Source organism: Amaranthus tricolor, chromosome 1, assembly GCF_026212465.1.
Source record: "Amaranthus tricolor cultivar Red isolate AtriRed21 chromosome 1, ASM2621246v1, whole genome shotgun sequence".
Classification (NCBI taxonomy): Eukaryota; Viridiplantae; Streptophyta; class Magnoliopsida; order Caryophyllales; family Amaranthaceae; genus Amaranthus; species Amaranthus tricolor.
In genome coordinates this window covers 1865308-1875282 of record NC_080047.1, presented here as the reverse complement: position 1 = coordinate 1875282, position 9975 = coordinate 1865308, and the positions used below count along the sequence as shown (strand labels likewise).

The window sequence follows — 9975 nt, the reverse complement described above, 5'->3', positions numbered from 1 at the left end:
TTATCCCTATTTTTATAAAATTACAATTTTGCCACTCTACAAATTTCTTATTTATAATAATAATAATAATATGAATAACAACAATAATAATAATAATTAACTTTTTTATATTCTTCAAAAAGAATATAAATAAAATTAATAATAATAACAGTAATAATAATAATAATAACAACAATAATAAAATAAAAAATAATAATAATTATTTAAAAAGAAAAAAATAATTAATGAAAAAATATGAATCAGGGCTAAAATAGAGAATTAAAGAAAATTAATTTAGAAATTTTTAAAAATTTAAAAAATTTTAAAAATAGGACCAATAACATGGTAAAGAGCGAATATCTAATTTTATAACTTCCCATCACATGGTATTCAGAGACGCCACACAATTTTACAAGTCAATAAATTGTGGTTGCGTTTGGGGAATTTAAATTTGCATTTATTACAAATCTCGTGATTGTAATTCTTTGATATGAAATACTTTTAATAATTAATTGTGTTTTAAAAAGGTTGTTTTGTGTTGTCTAGGAATAATCTTGATTTCATGCGCCTTTATCATGAAGTATTTAACTGACGTATAATTATAAAGGGTGGATTTACTAACGCATGCTCTATTTTTACAAAAATGCTTGTGAGAGACGGTTTCTTTAAAAGATCATATCTAATTAGGCTGGTTAAGGATACGGTAAGTAGGCATTTAAGATATTAAAAGTAGGCATTAAGGATACGGTAAATAAACATTAAAAATGATATAAGTAGATATTAAGAATACTATAATTATATATTAATCTTTAATGGGCTCGACTTGAGATACGTTTCTCAAACAGATGATCTCTCAAGAAACTAGCTGCTATTTTTATACTCCTACTAATTCCATGAAATAGCCCGGGTCCAAATGGGATGGAAGTAAATACAATTACTCTTATGAGAAAGTGTCTCTCAAATAGATGGCTTCAAAATAAGGAATTTATTTTTAATATTTTCTCTTTAAATTGAGCTATTTAGCCATATATTTAATGCGCATCTCGAAAAGACCATCTCTCACGACAATTTGTGAAATAAAAATATGGTAAACTTGATAAAAAATATAGACAAATTCTTTATTAAGACCGTCTCACTGTGAGACGGCTTAATATGTGCTGATCTAGTTCTAATTTATTTAAAAAAATTGCTTAGATTCAGTTTTAAATTAATTCTTTTATAATATAAATAATTTTGGCTGCTTGTATGAGACAGTCTCATATAAAACTTGCTGAAAAATATACTTCATTATATGTTATCGTAAAGTGAGAAAAATGTCTAAAGGAGATGAAATATTAAGTTAAATATGTTAGAAGAAAATTTTAAAAGAGTGTAAAGTATAACTAAAATAAAACTATGATAAATTTAATGGGACAAATTAACAAAGAAAACTTAATAATACATACTTTACACCCCTATTTGACACAGTGCAAAGACTTATTTTAAAAATACCATATATCCTTACTTGATATACCCTATAGACCTACTTCATATACCATAAACCCTTCATTCACATACATTAAACCTCTACTTAACATACCATAAATACTTACTGAGCATACCATTAATCCCTACTTAACATAAACCCTTATGTGACATAGCATATATATTTGACATGCCCTAAACACCAACTTGACATCTCATAACAATTAAGAGAAATTTTATGAAGTATCAAACATGTGATTTCATTGCATTGTTTTTGGATTTGATTATAAATGTAAAATTATCGAATTCGAACATTAAATCTATTCTGATTGATAATTTTGATTAGAGATGAATGTCAAAAAAAAAAAAAATGATTTGGGAGCAATTTTAGGGGGCAATTTTGCATGAGGAAAGAAGAAAGTTACCTTGAAAATCGTGCGTGGATTATGAAAAGGAGTTTATTTATAACATTTTTGTTTGTATTTTAAAACATAGAAAATAGGTTGCTCTTTTGTGAGAGGTGTCTCTCATAGAGACTATTTCTCAAAAGTCATAAAAACTGCTATAATTTTAAAATCATCAATTGGAAAAATGAACTGATTGTATGAGCTCGTCTCATGAAAGTCAATCATATACAAGACTCGGTAGAAAGAAAAAAGATTTCACAAATTCTTAAATGAGACGATCTTATGGTGAGATTGTCTCTAACAGAATGAGTCATGTATGTCTAATGTGTTAAAGTAAAAACTTATAATTTTTTTAGTGAGCAATTACATATAAGGGCGGCCTCATACGAGACGAGTTTGTAAAGATTTCCTCTTTAAGAGTTGGGCTTTTGCTTGTAAACCTCCCATTTGGATTTTTCACACTGTTAATGGCCCAATTTTATTTGGTATTTACTCTTCGTAATTTGAACGCAACACAACAGCACAAACCCATCAACACTTGTCCACCCATAAACTCAAGTCTCAACCCGTTTTATTTATTATTCTTGATCAAAATTTCTGGAAAAATCCCATAAATCAATCAACAACCCAAAATCACACTCCAACCATGCCGAAGAAAATGGGCGTAAACAGCAAAGCTGAGGAGGCCAAGGCACGAAAAGCCGCTGCAGAAGCCGAGAAGAAAGACAAAGTAGCCAAACAAAAGGAAGACAGTTACTGGCGAGAAGCCGAAGGACCCAAATCTAAAGCCGCCAAAAAACGAGAGGAGGATGAACAAAAACGCGCTGAAGCCGCCGCTAAGAAAGCCGAAGCGCGCCGGTTAGCCGAGCAAGAAGAGAAGGAACTTCAAAAATCACTTAACAAACCCGATAAGAAAGCGAACCGGGTTATGGGTGCAGTGGTGCCAAAGGTAACCGAAGCGGAGCTCCGAAGAAGGAAGGAGAAAGAAGAGGAAGAGTTGAAGATTAAGGCGGAGGAGGCGAAGAAGAAACAAAGTAGAATGGCTGAAGAACAAGAGTATGAGAAGATTGTATTGATTGAAAATAAGAATAGAGATGATGATGTGATTGAAGCTCACAGTGTTGAAGAAGCTCTTGCTCAAATTTCGATTAATGAGAGTTTGCCTGTTGATAAACATCCTGAAAAGAGACTTAAGGCTTCTTTTAAGGTAATTTCTTGGGTTTTTGGGTGGTTAAGATTATTGGGTATACCTGATTTTTAATATTAATTTGTGGGTTTTAATCTGATTGTGTTTAGATAGAAATAGAGGTTCTTTTTATGGTTGGGTTTGTTAATTGTGTTCATTTAGTTGTTGATTGTATTAGTGATTGAGTACTACTCAAAAGTGTGTTCTTTGCTTGATTTTTTAATGTTTTATTTTGGAACTTCATGTTTCTAATATTTTGTGGCTTTTGTGGGTAGACTTGCTTGAAGGTAATTTTATTGAAATTTTGGGTGGTAAAGATTATGATGCAGTTTTGTTGGTACGACAGTTATCAATAGTATTTTTGAATTCTAGTGTTATGATAGGTTTCCAAATTGCTATGGTATTAGACATCTTCAGACACTATTGAATATTGATGAGGCATATTACATATGTTATTGGCTTATTAATTTTAATGGAGTGTGGAAGATGCTAGTGACTCTTTATAAAAGGAAATACTCAACGTTGTATTGGAGGTTTTGATGTTTGATTAAGCGTTTTAATGTTACTTAGCTAGTTGATTGTATGTATGATTGAGTACAAGTCTCACACAACAACAATATCAAAGCCTTAATTCCAAGTCCCAACATATGACGTATTTTCATGTTATCATGTGGATTTTAGTTGATCGTGCTGATCTTATGTGATTGGAGGATTCCCTGGAATGGGGAGTGACATTGAAATTGTGAGATTACTTGTGTAAAGGTTCTCTTTGATGTGAAGGTCAAAGTAGTCAGATTTGTACCACTCCTAAAGTATTCATTGATATGAAGTAATTTAAGATTTTTATGGCTAGCTATATTATGATTTTTTTTTGAAGCATAATGATAAGGGATGTGATGTAGTCTCTTCGACTTTGGCAGATATATAAGATCCAATCAATTATGGAAAAAAGAAAAAAAATTAGAAGTTTTGGGAGTGGTATGGCAATGGTGCTCGGTGGTGCACTGCTTATCTTATGAATCATATGTAATATTTTTTCCTTTTTATGGAGGGGTGCTTGAAATTAGTGAATGGTGAATACGTGGCAAAGTTTCTATGTGGTATTTCATTAAAGTGGAATGAGCGATCTTGTTCATATTGAACTTGTTTACTCACTGAATATAAGGTAGAGATATTTAAATCCTTGGTACAATAATGTACTATCTGCACAAGTATTCATAATACACTTGGCTGTGTATACTACCCCTATGTTTTTGTAAGAGGCAATAATTGTTGGGCTTGCCTTAACTATGATATTATGCAAGCTACATACATCAATCTCTATGTGTTCCTTAATTTCTCAATTGAACATAGAACAAGATCGCAGATATTGCTGCAATTGCGGTAATAATCGCAATGTTGTGGACATTTCACATATTTGTGTGCATCACAATGAGAATTGTTAGTTAAAAATATCCACTTTATCATAGATATTCCACTTTTCTAGAGTATATATTTGAATCAAAGCTTATAGTAGACCTTTGAGAACCCAATGAAAAAAAAAAATGAATTATTATGGCTTGTATGTTAGAATAACAGCTTATAATGGCCGGTTCTCCATGATTTAAAAATCACAAGTCACATAACGGGGTTTTACAAAATGTAAAGAGACCGTTATTCAACCAAACGTCCTCATTTTCATTCCATGCGAATGAATGAGGGAGGAAAGGGTAAATAAACATGGGATATATGTATTTACAAATCTGGGCGGGCTTTCGTGTTGGATTTGTTCAATTTCCATTATATAATGGGGTGTTGGATTTGATTTCTCATCCTTCTATAAATATTTATTTATGATTAGTGCATTTCTTTGACTCAATTGCCAGGGCTTGACGATCAATTTATCCTTTATTTGTTATGCATGCTGTTATTTCTTTATATGCATATTAATTGGACTAAATATTGTACATGTTAGTTCCTGTTTTTCTTGTTCTCACTCTAGTTTCTTAGGCTTTTGAAGAAGCTGAATTACTAAGGCTGAAGGCAGAGAAACCAGGTTTGACTCACACCCAATATAAGGAAATGATATGGAAATTGTGGAAGAAATCGCCTGACAACCCTCTCAATAGAGTAAGATCAAGTTTTTCTATTTTGGTTCATATGGTCTTTCTTCCAATTTTTCACTACTTCTGTTTTGTTGATTTTACTTTGGAATTTGATATCTTCATTTCTGATCCTTATTTGATATTTTTTTTTTGGCATTAGATACCTCGTTGCTATTATGTGTTATCTTGTGGTTTCATAATTGACATTCCCGTCCTGTTAACTTTTTTTATTTTTATTTTTTTTTTTGATGATTGAGTGGATGGGATTTGATCTATATTCTCACCTCACCTGTTGCTAATCAAGGTTTGATCAGTTTAGAGATTTGATGTTGGTAGAATCTGTGCAATGTGCATCATGTTCTGGGGTTTGGCTTCTTTTTGTTCTCGTAAGTATTGTTAGTGGAAACATTTTAGAATGTATGAAAATATATGTGAACTAAAGTGTTTTGCTTTTTTTTAAAAAAAAAATCCTTTTACAGTCAATTTACCTGGCAAACAGAAGAGAAAATTTACTAAGTCACTTTTTAGTATTGGCTTTTAGGAAGATAGAAACGTGTATCCCTTTTAATTCAGGAATCTAAAACTATCTGATAAGTTACTGTGCAGTAAAAGGTGCAAATGCTCGGCTTTAATGAAATACGGAATGTAAGACACCTTAAGAGTCTAGAGCTCCAGATTAGGCTCCAGAGTTGCGTTTTATTGTGATGTATCTTGAGTTATTAGCAGCCAATTGTAAATTTTTTCCCGAGAATGCTAAATTGCTTATGATATCTCAGTGTTCCCGTTCTACTTGGAAGCTGGAGTAGCTTGATGGATGTGTATAACTGGTTTGGCTTTACTAGTTGTGGGTTTATTTTGTTGACTCTGAAGCCCATATGTTTTGCCTTGGATCATATGGGGGAGGTGAGATGTTGGTTTTAGGTCTTTGTAGGATGGAGTTATGAGAAGAACATCGTGGGGGATAGTTTTGGTTTTGTTGCATTCAGAACATTGCGAAGATCTGATTAATGCTTAGGTTGTCAAATGTGCTTATTGCTGAGAGTTGAAGGTGTTATATGTTCTGGGGAACTTCATTGGGAAGGTAGGCTGGCATAGGTGAGAAGTTGATACTGATTTCTGTAGTTGTACTTATCATATATTGCAAAGCTCTATGCTGACTTCTTGGTTGAGGGTGGAAAGGGGGCAAATTTGTGTTTATTTCCGTGAAGTTGGAGGATTAAATATAAGTTTATCTTCCAACTGCTATCCTGGTAAAGAGATAGGTAGGGGTATAATTGATTTTAGGGGGCCCAATGTCTTAATTGGATAATGGGATATTATGTCCCGTTTGACTGTTGATAGTAATTGGTGAGAATGGTGGTGGAAATTTGAAGTTATGTAACTACGATAATTACTTGACATGATTTATGATCATGCTTCTCTTCTAATCAGTTTTTTTCATGAAACTCGTTTCTATCCATTAGCACCTGAGAAAGTGATATTAGGTCATTTAGATGGTGAAGGAATCATGAAAAGATCACATTTTTGAAGTTTGGAGCCTCATTACCAAGAGGATTACATAGCACATTTCCTGGAAATTAACAGTTAAATTCATTTTCATTACCACAATTCAACATCAGGAACCAAGTGGGCCGTTAATGTACTTCTATATCGTTTGTCTATTGACATGGGTTTAGGGGATGAGGGCTATGTTTAAGCCATTTTACGATGTGATGTAGCCATGTAGGTGTTGTGTTATTGAACATTTACAACGGGAATATTAAATCCTTATCCTAAAGCCAAAGCATGAGATTAAACACTGGTTTTCTGTACTGGTCTAGTGTGCCTCACTGAATTGGCAGCTTGTCTTAGTTTCAGCATCTGTGTTGGGTTCTTAGGGTTCATAAAGCAGGTGGACATTGGGGGTAAAATTGAGTATTATTGATTCAGGGTTTTGTCAAAACTCTGGTATTATTGAGATTAAACCATAAACGAGCATAATGAGGAGAAATATGCAGTGTAATATTTACAGCCTGTTTGGTATCCAGTTATGAATGGAAGGATGATAATGTTTTCAACTTTCAAGTGTTAGGAACCCCCCTTCCTATACGTGTTATTTTTTCACAAAATTCCGTTGCCCCTAATACCGCCTCCTATGGTGACAGATTTTTGTGGATGCCAATCTTTTGGGCTGCTAGTATTTAATTGCCATTCCTGTAACCGGCATAGGCGGAGCTAGGTTTGTGAATGCCAAACTTTTATAAATTTTGGCCCCTCGAATAATATGGTCCCCTATTTGGCTCACCCTCACGTGAAGTTGTGGCTTTGCCATTTTTGTAAGCGGGGAGTAAACGAAGCAAATTTTTTTGGTCTTATAAATATTGGCTTGTTCTACCCGGTATTCAACATTATTTGTATTAATTCTGTAAATATAGGATTAGGATATAGTTGTGTATACCATTGTTACAAATGCTACATGAAATATATATGGATATTGAACAGATTATCCATATATATATCGGATTGACATCGTGATTATATTTGTGTTGTGAACAGGTTGCCGAGGCTTGATGTATTGAACAGATTATCTAAGAAATACTTTCAAAAGTTGCGGCCAATATATTCTGGTACAAGTTCATATATACCCAAACCTTATTCGCAAAGTGATCATCTCAACTAAAAACGAGCTCGAGTAATAAAATAATGCTTGCGTTCTTGTAAGAATTCTGTATGTGCAGTAGCTGAAAATATCTTTGTAATTAATAGCAAGTTTAATAATTATTAAAAAAAAATAGCAAGTTTAATATGAAGGCTTAATGTTATTGCGATCTAATTTCTTTGGAACTTGGAAGTATCAAAATGATTGTTACATGCTTTCAGTTTCTGAGTATTATATGAGGGTTGACTTTGCCTTTTATAGTCGACCACCATTAATGTTTAACCTCAGGCATTGATGTAATATTTATGGCATCTTTTATTAGTTGATTTTCTAAAAAAAAAAATTATAAATATTTTAGTACTCCATAACTCAGACTTCTAATTTTACTACACAAATTCTTCTATGAAACAGTTTTATATAGCACTTGCTGATTGATCACGTTGTTCTACTTTGTGTCCACGCATTTGGTCTTGCTTCAGCATTCATCATATGCTCACAAGTTTTTATTTAAAATGGTCTTCTTGTAAGCTCAAAAAAGCCTAACAAAAACATCAATTTTTGTATTTAAAATATTCATTTACTTTTGAATTTGATTGGACTATTTAGCCTAAAAACTGTTTCATAATGAAAATGTTAAATGAGAAAACTATTGAAAGATTGAAACAATTACGCAATTTTAACAAATATATATATATATATATATATATATATATATATATATATATATATATATATATATAAGTTTCGGGTAAACTTGATTCTAAAAATAAGCGTTTTTATGTCTGAGCCTAAGGTCAGGTATGTTCGCAGTTATTAACTGCGAACAAAAAAATTGGTCAAAAAAAGTCAAAATTGTTTGTTCGCAGTTAGTAACTGCGAACAAAAAGGAGACAATGTCATAATGTTAGAAGGGACGGAAAAAAACAAAGTCATGTTTATTCGTTGGTAACTGCGAACAACAATGTTTTTGTTTTTTTCCGTCCCTTCTAACGTTATGACCGTCTCACTTTTGTTCGTAGTTATTAAGTGCGAACAAACAATTTTGACTTTTTTTGACCAATTTTTTTTGTTCGCATTTATTAACTGCGAACATACCTAATCTTAGGTTTGGACATAAAAACACTTATTTTTGAAATTAAGTGTACCTGAAGCTTTTTTTTTACTTTTTTTTGTTAAAATTTCCTAATTGTTTCAAATTTTCAAAACTATTGCAATTGGATTTTGGAGATCCACTTTACCTCTTGAACAAAAGCCCAAGTTACTTTTGTGCACATACTTTTATTTGATCCTCACAACATGGGCAATTATGAAAGCGCAAATTGTATCAGAAAACGAAACTTTAAAGAAAGTTAAATAATGGTCCAGTAGGCAGTATGTATGATGATGATGAGGCAGTATGTATGATGATGAGGCAGTATGAATGAATGTGATATACCGAGTATGATGATGATGATGAGGTAGTATGTATGAATATGATACACCGGGTATGATGATGATGAGGCAATATGTATGAACGGGATACACTGGGTATGTTGATGATATGATGATGATGATGATGATGAGGCAATATGTATGAACGGGATACACTGGATATGTTGATGATTATGATGATGATGAGACAGTATGTAAGATTGTATGACACATGACCTTCATTCGAATTATTGGGTTGGTTTCATGTTTGTTTAAAATTGAGTCTTGTGTCCACATTAATTTTCACATTAATTTTTATATAATTGTAAATTTATTTTTAAAGTCATATCAAAGTTAAATTTGGCCACAAAATCGGGTAATTAAATATTGTATTATCGGGTCTATTTTAAACAACTCTATCTAACTTTGATGAATGGCAATCTAAGTATGGTCCCGGTTGTTAACAGGGGTAGGTTGTGCAAATGGTGCCAAAACCTAACTGTCAGTATATATTCTAAAGCCTGTAGGCTGTAGCTCATTTAGGCATCTACCTTACAAGTTGCAATTAATGGTTGAATTTGCAAATTTGCAACCTATTTGGCTAAATCAAATTTTTTTGGACCGTTTTTCAGTGAGACAAACCTAAAATTAAAAAGTTTATATACTTATATTTTGTATTAATTGAGTTATTACCAATATATAAAATGCATCTTATAAATTGACCGTCTCATATATAACAATTTGTAATTTGCCTATAATTAGCTATCTAGATTATAAATCCTATTTTGTAGTAGTATCTTGTACTAG

At 32.2% G+C, this 9975-nt stretch overlaps 1 protein-coding gene across 1 annotated transcript; it reads left to right on the top strand.

The window, feature by feature from the left end:
• The first annotated feature begins 2399 nt into the window (after window positions 1-2399).
• Window positions 2400-8079, top strand: LOC130798263 (uncharacterized). Its single transcript, XM_057661181.1, has 3 exons — window positions 2400-3057; window positions 5026-5145; window positions 7656-8079. Exons 1-3 carry the CDS (start codon window positions 2497-2499, stop codon window positions 7668-7670), a joined length of 696 nt encoding a protein of 231 aa, XP_057517164.1. The 5' UTR covers window positions 2400-2496; the 3' UTR covers window positions 7671-8079.
• Window positions 8080-9975: the final 1896 nt, after the last annotated feature.

Coding starts and splice junctions, on each gene's coding strand:
- LOC130798263 (XM_057661181.1), top strand. CDS start 2,497: ATGCCGAAGAAAATGGGCGTAAACAGCAAAGCTGAGGAGGCCAAGGCA. Junction 3,058..5,025: donor GACTTAAGGCTTCTTTTAAG/GTAATTTCTTGG, acceptor CTAGTTTCTTAG/GCTTTTGAAGAAGCTGAATT.